This window comes from Cajanus cajan, chromosome 3 (genome assembly GCF_000230855.2).
Source record: "Cajanus cajan strain Asha chromosome 3, NIPB_CcT2T_4, whole genome shotgun sequence".
NCBI lineage: Eukaryota > Viridiplantae > Streptophyta > Magnoliopsida > Fabales > Fabaceae > Cajanus > Cajanus cajan.
This window is the reverse complement of record NC_138519.1, coordinates 74,964,133-74,978,446: the sequence shown is the minus strand read 5'-3', so window position 1 is coordinate 74,978,446 and position 14,314 is coordinate 74,964,133. Positions and strand designations below refer to the sequence as shown.

At 36.1% G+C, this 14,314-nt stretch overlaps 1 protein-coding gene across 1 annotated transcript; it reads right to left on the bottom strand.

Annotated features, from left to right (window-relative positions):
• Positions 1 to 517: 517 nt before the first annotated feature.
• Positions 518 to 7,500, bottom strand: LOC109794337 (retrovirus-related Pol polyprotein from transposon TNT 1-94). The gene is given in 10 exon segments (XM_083072069.1): positions 518 to 855; positions 945 to 1,058; positions 1,910 to 1,993; positions 2,184 to 2,345; positions 2,531 to 2,586; positions 3,041 to 3,105; positions 3,626 to 4,674; positions 4,804 to 5,451; positions 5,536 to 6,962; positions 7,065 to 7,500. Coding segments are annotated over 10 exon segments (4,164 nt in total). The 3' UTR covers positions 518 to 732.
• Between the last annotated feature and the right edge of the window lie 6,814 nt (positions 7,501 to 14,314).

Here is a 14,314-nt window from a genome sequence, read left to right as displayed (position 1 = left end):
TTATATGGGACCGAGTGTTGGGCCGCAAAGGGGTAACAAGAGAATAAACTTCATGTAGCCGAGATGAGGATGTTACGGTGGATGTGCGGACACACGATAAAAGATCGGATTAGAAATGAATGCATCCGAGAAAGTGTGGGGGTTGCACCTATTGTGGAGAAGTTGGTTGAGTCCCGTCTTAGATGGTTTGGGCATGTTTGAAGGAGACCGGCTGACGCACCGGTGAGGAGGGTCGATGAGATAGAGGTTACTGTTGGAGCTAGAAGGAGAGGGAGGCCTCGGAAAACTATAGGGGAAACAGTGCTAAAGGACACGGAGATCAATGCCTTATCAAGAGAGATGATTTATGATAGATCCCTATGGCGTCGTTTGATCCATATAGCCGACCCCACCTAGTGGGATTAAAGCTTGGTTGTTGTTGTTGTTGTTGTAAAATAAGAATATGCAATCTTACTACTAATAGTAATAAATGATTGAATGGTAGTATTAAAATCATTTTACATTGTTATTAATTAAATTCATATAAAAATAATAATATATGTTAAATTTCTTTAACGATTTGCAATACAATTAAATGTAACAAACAAAAAAGATTAACATATAAAACCTAAGAAAATATTCAAATTATATTTATTGTATAAAGATTTTTTAATTTTTAAAACCTGAAAAAATCGAAGTTAGGGAATAATTTCACACACCAAACAGAACCAAGCTCACATTGCCCTTTTTGTTTCATTCGTGTTTCTTAACTAGAAAGCTTCTCATGTCTTTTGCTAATTGAGGGTAGTCTTCAAGTAGTTTTTGTTTTGAAAGGGTGTCATCCTCCTTTTGTGGGGTCCACAACACCTCACCAGCCTTTAGGAAATTCAAGCTTCTGGTTATTATTAATGAAGAAATAACACTGATTATATAAAAATATACTAACTTAATGACTGATCTCTTACTAATAATTTGCTTGAGAGAAGGCTCCTGAGCTTTTGTAAGGCTATCTTCAAATCTTCAGCCCCATTTATGTTAGGAAGCTTATGTGCTCCTTTAGCAGCAACCAAGATTGTTATCTGGTATAAGTACATCTCAAGTATAAGAACAAACAATGCAAAAACTTTTCTTTTTGCATTGTTCAACTTTGACAAGAAAAAGGGATTTTAGAAGATACGAGTTATGGATTCAAAATTTTCAATCCAAAGATAAAAATGAAATAAATGAGTGCCTAATCAGGATCAAGCAATTGAGTTGGACCACATGCCTCTCTAGTTAATCTTTCCTAAGATGATATCTTGATACAATGAAAGTATAAAGCAGGTAAGGATCTTGCATCTTTGATATGTGGACATGTTGGTGAATAACGAGCCTATATGATAGAACATGGATTTTAGACGAGAAATAAAATGAATGAAACTCATTTAAACATTTTTTACTATTTGTAAAAAAAAAAAATTCAGATATATATTTTTTTATACTCTTTCTTTTCTTTTTTCTCCTCCCATTTGTTGTCTGCAACTAAACAAAGAATAAATGTTGAATAGTGATAGATTCTAAAATATACTGAGCACTGTTAATTGAGAAATCAGGAGCAAAGCCTTTGTTATTATTGGGCTAATCATATTTTCCTCTTCTCCTACATACCAATATAGGTGTGTTAATGGCCTATCAAAATACATTTGGAAATGAGTTACATCTAGTAATATTTTCAAAATAAAATTGAGTTGATGCATCCAATTTGAAATCTTCACTTATGCGAACCCTAGTTAGATGATACAAATATGAGCAAGGAAGCATGAAAATATTGTGGGACTACAGCACTTAAAATTTTATAATGCTTAAATTAGGAGTGAAATGAAAGTTTGTGCTGGTACACAAACAAAATTTTAATCAGGAATAGTATGTGCACAAAGAGATCATACCATACCACTATGTATTTGTTGCCAAACCCATTGAGAAGTCTCTCTTCTTCAAATATTTTCCTTCCCTCGTTAATCTCCTTTACATCAAACTGCAATAGACTATTAATTGGTTATAGCTATATTGCTGATATTATGCAAAATTATGATTTTTCTAATGGCTGAAATTGAAGTAGAGAACACTTTTTTTTCTGCAATGCTCATCACAATAACCGTTTTGCATGCTGAATTCAAATAAACTGAAGCACATTTAAGATTAGCTTTTTAATAATCAAACCATACCATTCAGTATTCATTGCTAAACATATCACTCTGGATTTTTATACTTCTCTTTTCTGTATTGTTCAGATTAAGTAATGTCTCTTCATCAAATTTCGCCCTTTCTTCATCTGATAATTGATTATAGTATTTCTCCCCATCCTCTTTACTTTGCTTTAGATCCTCCTGCCAAAGATTGTTCACTAAAGCTAACCTCTAAGAGTTACAATCTCCTAGCAATATAAAATTTAGATATATAGATAGTAACTAATAACCCAACAACAAGCTATTTAAAACTAAGATGTATATATATTAACTTATAACCAACAATTGCTATTGCAATTTGACCTTGGTAGAAGGAATGGACTTACAAATGAATATCCTGCAACAGTGTAACCAAGACGTCGAACCAAACTCTGTATTGTCTCTGTCACACATCAAATATCAAGTATGTCAAATACAAAGCCTTGTACAAATAATGAAAGTTCAACTTTAGCTAATTCATAAAAGAAAATATTGATGTATAGAGAAAAAAGACCTTTCAAAATAGATTGTAATAATAACTAAGGTATGCAGAATAAGAGGCAAGAAATTTCCTAGGAGAACCTTGACATCATAAAGAAATCTCCTATGTGCACACTGAATCATAAAAGCCATCCCACCCCAAAGTCATAACATACACAAACATGAGCACAACTATGTACATGTTTTCACACACCATCAAATAACGGTGGTTTCCAACTGGTTCATGAACTATACCACTAGATGATTTCTTAGGAATGTGCAAGAAGCGTTATTCCCATAATAATAGTCCTCCCTGAACTTGATCAGCTGCAACTAGTAGCCATGTCTAAGGAAAAAGAAACTCAAGGAAACGAAACCTCCCTCCAACTTAATCCACACCAATTGACCAAAGTCACCGAACAACATAAATGCATTATAACACCTATTTTTGTTATGACCAGAGTAGGCTTAATAGTTACTCACAGCTAAAACAAGAGATGAGTAAAAAGAGACAAGGGAGAAAATAACCACAGTAAAAATATTATTTACTGAAAGGGAGGAAATTACAACACTTCTCTCTCTATAACTTACTCCTTTGAATTAGGAGACTACTACTACCGAGAACAGATCTCAAAGTGTATAAGAGAGGAAGAGAGAAGAGAAGAAGATTTGGGATGAAAATTATGGTTTTCAGCTTCCCTATTTATAGGAAAGTCCCAATGGCATTTTCGTAATTTCTCCTAAACTTTTAATATTATTTTATTATTATGTGGGACCCGCTTCTAATATAAAATTAGAAAACCACCGAAAGGTGGTGGCAGCTGTACGCAGCTGTACCTAACATTTCTCCCACTTGAAGATTATGATTAAGTTAATCATATCTTCACACCATTTCTTCTTTATTGATACTTCATGTTGCTTATGTTTCCAATAGGCCAAATAAGGATCGACACCATGTAAACTTGTCAGTGTTGACAGGCTTTGTCATTACGTCTGCTATGTTGTCTTTTGTATGGATCTTCTGCATATCCACTTTTCCTTCATCTACTACTTCACGAACAAAGTGATATTGAATTCCTATGTGCTTTGTCCTGGAATGAAAGGCTGGATTCCTTGCAATGTGCAAGGCACTCTGACTGTCACAATACACAGTAATTTTCTCCTGCTTGTGCCCGAGTTCTTCCAATAACCTTTGAATCCAAATTGCTTCCTTGCATGCTTGCGTAGCTGCCATGTATTCAGCTTCTGTAGTAGATAGAGCTACAACAGTCTGTAACTTAGACAACCAGCTCACTGCTCCTCCAGCAAGTGTAAACACATAACCAGTAGTAGATTTTCTTTTATCCAGATCTCCTGCAAAATCTGAATCAACATAGCCTCTGACAAAAAACTCCGATCCTTCAAAACATAATGCAACATCTGAGGTTCCTTTGATATATCTAAGGATCCTCTTTACAATACTCCAATGCTCTCTACCAGGATCTGCCATAAACCTACTGACCGCTCCCACTGCTTGTGCAATGTCTGGTCTCGTACAAATCATGGCATACATAAGGCTTCCCACCGCTGATGCATACGGCACTCGAGACATTTCCATCCTCTCTGCTTCATTGCTAGGACTCATACTTGAGGATAATTTGTAACTGACAGGAAGTGGGGTCGAAATTGGCTTACAGTCTTGCATGTTGAAGCGCCGCAAGACTTTCAATAAATAATTCTTCTGAGAAAGCCAAATCTTCCTATCCTTTTTATCTCGGTGAATTTGCATCCCTAAAATCTTGTTTGCCGGTCCCAAGTCCTTCATATCAAACTCCCTAGCCAATTGTGCCTTCAATTCTTGGATCTGATCTTTGTTGGGGCCTACCACCAACATGTCATCCACATACAACAGCAAGATGATGAAATCATTGTCATCAAACCTATTGTAGTACGTACAATGGTCTGAACTCAGTCTGTTGTAACCAAGGCTAATAATGAAGGAATCAAATCTCTTATACCAACACCTTGGCGCCTGCTTTAAACCGTACAGAGATTTGGTCAACCTACAAACCAAGTTTTCTTTTCCTTGTTCTTTAAAGCCTTCTGGTTGGAGCATATATATTTCTTCTTGGAGTTCCCCATGAAGAAAAGCAGTCTTTACATCAAGTTGCTCAAGATGTAAATTAAATGCAGCACACATAGCCAGAACAACTCTGATTGTGGTTAATCGGACAACTGGCGAGAATATCTCGTTAAAATCAATGCCCGCTTTCTGAGCATATCCCTTAACCACCAATCTTGCACGATATCTCTCCACTTGATCATTGCCATCACGTTTGATCTTATAGATCCATTTGCAACCAATGGCTTTTCGACCTTTTGGAAGATCAACAAGTTCCCATGTTTTATTTCTATGTAAGGCCTCTATTTCTTCATGCATTGCTGCCATCCACTGAGAAACATCAGAACTCCTCAACGCCTCTTGAAAGGTTGATGGTTCTCCTTCTTCAGTTAAGAGACAGTACGCATCATGACTTGCCATAACATAGTCTGAATGCCAAGATGGTCTCCTTCTCTCACGTCTTATTTGTTGAACTTCTTCATCATTGGCTTCATCTGGTTCTTGTTCCTCATGCTCTTGTTCTGCTTCAGAGGTGTCATCCTTTTTAGACTTTCCTCCTATCTCCACTATACTAGTGTCTTTGATAGTGCTGTCATTCTCCTGCTCCTTTTGCAGTTCAGTTTCTGCAAAGACTACATCCCTGCTGACAACAACCTTGTGGGCAGTGGGATCCCACAAGCGATACCCCTTAACATTGTCAGCATAACCCAAGAATATACATTTCCTGGATTTTGGGTCCAGCTTTGTTCTTTCTTGGGAGTTGTACATCACGTACACAGGACATCCAAACACATGTAATGAAGAATAATTAGATGGTTTTCCACTCCACATCTCCATTGGTGTCTTTAAACCAATTGCTGTTGATGGTGAGCGATTGATCAAATAACAAGCAGTTCTTACTGCTTCTGCCCAGAAAGACTTGGCTAATCCTGCAGTTCTCAACATAGCTCTTGTCCTTTCTAGGAGAGTTCGATTCATCCGCTCTGCTACCCCATTCTGCTGAGGTGTATGAGCAACTGTAAATTGCCTCTTGATACCCTCTTGCTTGCAGAATGCCAGAAAATCACCATCTATATATTCTCCTCCATTATCTGTCCTCAAGCACTTAATCCTTTTTCCAGTATCAAGTTCCACCTGTGCTTTAAATTCCTTGAATACTGGGAACACATCTGACTTCCTTTTGATTGGGTACACCCACAATCTCCGGGAATAATCATCAATAAATGATACAAAATATTTTGCTCCTCCCATGGAAATTTCTGGTGATTCCCAGACATCAGAATGGATCAAGTCAAGTATGTGTTTGCTCCTTGTAGTTACTTTGGCAAATTGTAATCTATGTTGCTTGCTTGTCACACAGTGCTCACAAAATGGTAAGGTTACCATTTTAAGCCCTGACAAGAGATTACGTTCCGCAAGAATTTTCAGGCCTCGCTCTGACATATGTCCTAGTCTACGATGCCACATCATCGTTGCCTCTTCTTGACTTATTGCTGCAACTGATGCATCTGCTTCTTGCAACGTTTCTCCCAAAAGCAAGTATAGATTTGATGTGATCTTCTCAGCTTTCATCACCACCAAATTGCCTTTAACTACCTTTAAGATTCCACCTTCAACGTGGATCTTGCACTTGAGATCATCTAGTTGCCCAATGGACAATAGATTCTTTTTCAAGCCCTTCACATGTCGTACCCCTTGAATTGTACGAATAGTACCATCATACATTTTTAATTTGATAGTACCAACTCCAGCAATTTCCAAAGCATGATCATTTCCCATAAATACGGATCCTCCTGAGATTGATTCATAAGTGCAAAACCAATCTCTATTTGGAGTCATGTGCCAGGTTGCACCTGAATCCAATATCCAACATTCATGGAGTTGTTTTTCGCCTCTGGAACTTATTGCTTCACTGTACAAGATTTCTCCATCTTCTTGGGTACTAGCAACACAACCTTGAGAGGTTGACGCTTCAGAATTCTTCCCTCCTCCACTCTTCTTGTGCCAACAATCTTTCTTCATGTGCCCTCTCATGCCACAATTATAGCATTTGAGGTTCTTCCTTCCTCGAGATTTTGATCTACCATGATTTTGACTCCCACTGGAGCCACGTTCCATTGATCTTCCTCTCATCATCGTCAAAGCTTCTGCTTGCTTTGAACTTTCCAGTCTGTCTTCCTTATTCTTTCGCCTGGACTCTTCTTCAAGAATAGCTCCGGCAACATCCTCAAAGGATAGACGACCAACAACATTATTGTTTGTTATGTTGATGATGAGTTGATCATATGAATCTGGTAAACTCTGAAGTAGAAGCTCCGCACGTTCATTTTCCACTATGTTGAAATCAGCTGTTGAAAGCTGAGCAAATAGCGTATTCAGATTGTTGATGTGGTCCGTCACTGCTGTGGACTCTCTCATTCGAAGAGTGTAGAGTTTCCTCTTTAAGAATATTCTGGTGTGAAGTGACTTGACCTCGTATAATTTTACGAGCGTGTCCCAAATCTCCTTTGCTGTTGTCTTCTCTGCTATGCTCGACAAAACTGAATCAGCCATTGCTAAGTGCAAATTGGCAACAGCATTGTCATCCATTTCTCTCCACTTTTCATCAGTAATATCTGATGGTCTGCCTTCAATTGCTTTAAGACAGTTGTCTTTTCTCAAAATTGCTCTTATCTTCAATTTCCACAGGGAAAAATTGTTCCCGTTGAACTTCTCTATCTCAAACTTTGCTGCCATAATTTCTTCTATTAAACCGACTTAAGTAACTTCCACTAGAATAGTACCGCCTACTGGAACAATGATAAAATCCAGTAACAAGAATAATTCTTTTCTGATGTGACTGATCAGGCAATACTGCAGCCACAGAGCATACTAAGAATTTTCTCCGATACTATACCAATGTACACCACAGCGGAATAATAAACAACCTAGTGGCTCTGATACCACTTGTTATGACCAGAGTAGGCTTAATAGTTACTCACAGCTAAAACAAGAGATGAGTAAAAAGAGACAAGGGAGAAAATAACCACAGTAAAAATATTATTTACTGAAAGGGAGGAAATTACAACACTTCTCTCTCTATAACTTACTCCTTTGAATTAGGAGACTACTACTACCGAGAACAGATCTCAAAGTGTATAAGAGAGGAAGAGAGAAGAGAAGAAGATTTGGGATGAAAATTATGGTTTTCAGCTTCCCTATTTATAGGAAAGTCCCAATGGCATTTTCGTAATTTCTCCTAAACTTTTAATATTATTTTATTATTATGTGGGACCCGCTTCTAATATAAAATTAGAAAACCACCGAAAGGTGGTGGCAGCTGTACGCAGCTGTACCTAACAATTTTCACATAGGTTCAGCAAAACCATAGAAAAAATATCTCACAAGACCCACATCGTGACTTTTTTCTCCATGGGAATCAAACACAACATTAAGGGAATTTATAACATTCACGCACCCTATTCAACCAACTGAGTTAGACTCCTTTGATGACCCACATCATGATGAGAAGAATATAACAAGCAGTTCCTAAAACTACCACCATCTCGAGAGGACGTATCTGCAGCTTCTGCAATCCTAGTTAGGTCCTTTTGTATTGAGCTTTCCATCCCACCGGACATCGCAACCTTAAATAAGACACAGCAAAATATGATTAACAAAAACTCTAAACAAACCCACTTGAGCCGATGACTTTCATAAAAAGGCTGGAATATCTACCAGCTAGATGTCAAGTCCGCTTTTCTCAATGGAGTACCACAAGAAGAGATCTATGTAGAGCAACTACAATGTTTCATAAGCAAGGGCAATGAAGACAAAGTACTAAGGCTTAGAAAAGCTTTATATGGTTTGAAGCAAGCTCGTCGGGCATGGTACAGTAGAAAAGATCAATACTTCACTGGTCATGGATTCAGGATTAGTAAGAGTGAGCCAACACTATACATCAAGACCCAAGGTCAGTATGACACACTCATCGTCTACTTGTATGCAGGGAACAATATGAAGATGATGATAGAATTCAAAGAAAACATGATGAAGACATTTGAAATGAAGGACCTTAGCTTGATGGGCTTCCTTGGTATTAAGGTAAGTCAAAAGAAGAAAGGGATATTAATTTGTCAAAAGAAATATACTAAAGCTCTGTTGAAGAAGTTCAAGATGAGTGGTTGCAAGACTATCACTACTCTGCTAGTGACAAAGGAAAAGCTACAAAAAGATGATGGAGCACTAGATGCTGATGCATCTTGCTATAGAAGTGTTATTGGAAGCTTACTATATTTAACAGCCACACGACCAGGCATAATGTATGCTGTAAGTCTTTTATCAAGGTTTATGCAAAGCCCAAGCCAAATTCACTTTGGAGCAGCTAAAAGAATTCTAAGATATCTACAAGGTAAAAAGGAGTTTGGTATATGGTACAAAACCATGACCAACTCAAGTTTGCTCGGATACACCGATAGTGATTGGACAGGATCGGTAGATGACTTGAAGAGCACCTCTAGTTATGCCTTCTCACTTGGATAGGAATATTTTCTTGAGCATCAAAAAAGCAAGCAACAGTTGCACAATCAACTGCAGAGGTAGAATATGTTGCAGCAGCTGAAACTATAAGTCAAGCAATTTGGCTACGAAGAATACTAAAATGGGAGAATAACAAGATGGGCCTACTACAATCTACTGCAATAATAAATCAGCAATAGGAATGACAAAAAAATCCAGTACATCACAGCAGAATAAAACACATTGCAATCACTTCATTAGAGAAGCATAAACATCTAAAGTAATCAAGATGGAGTATTGTAAGACCGAAGAGCAAGTTGCTGACATATTCACAAAGACACTACTGAGAGCAAGATTCGAACAGTTTCGCACTATGATAAGAGTTAGAGAAATTTGTATCAAGGAGGAGTGTTAAAATATGATACAAACTTCTAGAATTAGCTAGATTATTATAGAAAATACATAGGTGTATGTTAGTAACTACTAGATGATATAAATTCTAGAATTATGTAGATATCTCTAGAATCTTCTACATAAAACATGAATGATGGTGTTGAGGCCTATAAATACGCCATGTACCCAACATTTGTATCCAAGTAACTAGTAAGTCATTTCCATTCAAATCTATTCCAACTATTTCTCTAAACTAATTTTTTTCAAGTAAGCTTATCAATATAAATTTGCCTCCCCATTCTTTCTACCAATCAAAGAAGTTTTTACTATTTGATAATTCATAAACTAACCGTTATCATACCATTACTGTGACATGAAAAAGAGAGAGATCATTTACACAACAATGCCAACTATTCAAATTAGCACAGATATACCGTTTATGGATGTGAACCATAGATACCCATGTTAAGCGAGAAAAATAGTTGCTGTAACTACTATACTTCAATTATAGTAATCAACGTACTGCGGTACATGAACATGACCAGTTGACACAGATTAGTCGTAAAAGTAAAACTGCACAATACAAAAATTTGTCCACACTTAGTAAATAAATGTTTCAACAGTGCCCACTTTGAATAGCGTCAATTATATTTGTTGCTTTTTCATTCTTAAATGTGATTAAAATCAAGTTGTAAAAATGACAGGACCGATTGATTGGTATTATAACTACGGTCACAATTACTAGAACTATATTTTGACAAAAATAAAATTACAACCCATGCCCCATGAAATTGGTCCAAATGCAGTATGCAGTAGAAACAGCTCCAAAACCATATAGTTTTTCTATATAACCTATCAAATCCAGATATACTTTTATCAAGGTTGACTCATGCCACCCAGAAAGCCATACTTATTCTATATATCATGACGATCATAGTTTAAGTGGCCAAACAGATTGGCACAACATAATGAGGGGAAAATTATATATATATATATATATATATATATATATATATATATATATATATGAAAAAAATGTAGACATACAAGTCCAGAGTGACATGCTAGAAGAATGCATACCCCAAGTCTGTCTTCATCTGCTTTATGGCTTGAGTGAAGCATACTAAATTCGTTGGTCAGATGAATACATTCTTGGATATTTTCAGGGGAGACAAAATCTAGAGCAACCTTTATGCACAACTGCCAAAAACCAACAAACAATACAATATTAATGTCAATAAGATTACAACTAAAAAGTAATTAACATGGAAAAGGGAAGACAGGCAGGCAATTTGCTTTTGATAGGCATGATTTGAAAGACCCACATCAATTAGTAACAATGCAAAATTGGATCAAGACATAAATGGACATAATTTAGAATTGGCAAACCTTTAAGTTTCTAACTTGATGGGGACACCTAGCAGGTAAAAAAACAGCCTCACCTCACCAAGGTTTTGTACAAAAGTCCATGGTTCAAAACAGGACCCTCAAATGCATAAATGGGAAGATGGTGAAATTCTATCTAGAACAAAAATATAGATAAAGAACTAATCAAATTCTTCTGAATTTCCCTTTATGATGAGAATTCAGATAAAAAACATGATCATGAATGGGGTGAAAAACCTATGCTATAACATGAAGGAATGAAATAACAATCAAGATAGTTTAAGACCAGGATAAAACCTATTCTATAAGATGAAGATATAACATAATATATATTGATCTCAATATTAGTTTCATTTAAGAGAAGTGAATATAAATGCAATTTCCTAAGAAAAAACACTACACATGCAATTTCCTAACAAATGTGCAGTTTCCAATGAAAATATTCAAATAAAACTAACACTTGAATTGAATCTCAAAATTAAGAAAGAATCATATTTGATGATAATTCCACCTCCTCATAGAAAATTGAATATATAATTTTTATTTAAACAAAGCATTAGTATTTTGAGATATTGTCAATTACTAATTAAAAAAATCAAGAGCAGAGTAGAACAGAATTTTCTTTTCTTTTAGTATAGAAGAATATCTTGATTCAAAAGGCATATTAAGAAAAAGACTTAATTGAAAAAAATAAATCAAGAGTAAACTATTCAAAATGAAAACCTGACCAGCATTATTTTCAAAAATTATGTAATTACCTGATCCACTTGAGAACAATGGAGATGCCTGAATTCCCTACAATGCTTCCTAAGATATTCTTCGAGCTTGCACACGTCTTGCCTTCGAAAAATACCCGAGTTTACAATGAAGCATTTTAGCAGAAATGTAACATTAAATTATTCATGTATATTTCCCTGACAGCTTAAGCTTATGGGATAGTTGGTTCAAGACATGGTATCAAGGCCTCCACAACCTAGTGATCTAGAGTTCAAAACTCGTTGCTCCCATTCTTCAAATGAAAATGTTTAATTTCAACACACTTCAAGCCCGATGGGCACTTGCATGAAGGGACATGTTAGAAATAAAATATAAAATCATTCATATGTCTTCCCCTGACAACTTAATTGTTAATAACTCCCTCAAGCCCACTCTCAGAACACATGGAGAAAATAACTTCATTGCCTATCATTGTCAGGAAATAGAGTTGCACAGTTTGAACAGATCCCCAATTAAAAAGATGTATAGCAGAAGTGATATGGGTGAACAAAGGATAATAGAACTTTGGCAGTTTCAGTGTTGCACAAAGCTGAGTCAGAAACAGACAGTTAGAGATCCTAATTGATCAGGGAAAGGAACAACATATATCAGATGGAAGGGGGAGAGAAAGTGCCAGGTTAAGAAGATTCTAGAATATAATTTGTAATAGAAAACCAGATCTCTTGAACATCTCGGAGTGGAGAGAGGTTTGTTAGGCTTTTCCTTCTTCTAGATTCAGTAATGACATTGATTCAGATTTAGAGAAACAAATCTTCAAACAGATAGTGTCAACTACATGTATCAAACACCACCATAATGTCCTATTGTAAATTATGTCTGTAGAAATCTATTGACCTCTCCATCCTTTTTAATGGTTTTGCCTGTCATTTCCCCCCTCCAATTACTAAAGCTTCCACAAATCTCCTCCACAGATGCTTAAATCACATAATGCAAGCTTCTACCATCTTTTGTAGAATAGGTGTTAACCTAACTTTCTATCTGGTGCGCTTATTCCTAATTATCTCGTCACTAGTCCACTTATCCAATGCAATATTGTCTTCGTTTAGTTTAGTGTCTCCGCATTTTACCATCCAACATTCAATTTCATACAACATCACAAGTCTTAAAGCTATGCAACATTGTCTACTCATCCAATGCAACATTGTCATTTTTTAATTTACTATCTCCAAATTTTATCACCCAACATTCAATTTCACACGACATCAAGCTATACAGTAAAAATTTCCCCTTAACCTTGGTCAACAGCTTTCTCTTATAGATAACACCATTTCATATTTTCATTTCTTCTACTTCTACCTGCTTGAATCCTAGGTATTACCCCAAGATGCCTAAATCAGGTGACCTGTGGCACAGTATGATCTCCTATTTTCATCACTAAGCTAGGAATGGTGTTCCTCTTACTACACTCGCATTCCATAAAAAGAGAAATCTTCATTCAATAAAAATTCCTTCATTTCTATAATTTCTATGATTTTTTATCCAGTTCAAATTACATGATCACCATTAGGGTTCAACTTATATATTTAAATAACTGATAGCACTTGCTCCAAACAACTGTTGAGAAAAGGATTGTGTTGTGCTTGTATGGGTGCATGTGTGTGTGTGTCGACCTCATGATTGTCACTGCCTCACTAGTTATAAAATTGGCTTTTAAAGGATCAAATGAATAGTTAGAGTCAACACTACAATTGCAGGAGATACTAGGAAAACATTAACCACAAATTCTATCATGCCGAGCTATATCACCTTAAGACCACCAAACTATATACAAAAGCAAGTCCCTTTGCTAAAAAGAGCTATGAACTTTATTAAAAATAGTGCATTCACAACAGATACCCAGATGAAAAATTTGTTTCTCGAATAATAAATAATTATTAAATGCAAATATAATCTTTTCATCAACGGTGTTGGTCTAACTTTTTATTTTTTGGTCAAAAGTTTTTAATTAGAATAAAGTATAATCTGTTAATAAAAATGGTGCATATATCTTCAATGTGAGTGAGATTTAATTTTGTAGAATAAATTAGTTAGTGATTAAACTATTTTTGAAAACTATTTTTTTAATTAAAATCCTTCATAATTACTTTTTATCTTAATTTGTTGTAAATTTTTTTTTTTAAAATCATGAAGAATAGATTGTTATTTTAGGTGTATAATATGATATGAATGATCTCTAAAATTAAGAGAATTTAAAATGTATAGTTTAAAAGAAGAAAGAGTCAAAGCAGTTATGTTGTGTAACAAGTCCCACATCGGGGAGGTCTCCTCACCAAGGAGTCCTTATAAGGCGGGAGGTTCTCCAACCTCTTGGGCCGGCTTTTGAGGGATGGTTCCCCTCCTTAGCCTTATGCTCGTTACAATGGTGCTTTCATTGAGAGCCAGCCAAATCGAGAAGGGCTACCCACGGAGGGTTCTGACCATCGGAGGGTTCTGACCGGCAAGAAGGCCGAGTGAAGTGCCGGTGAGTGAAGTACCGTGGAGTGCAGCCATCGAGGAC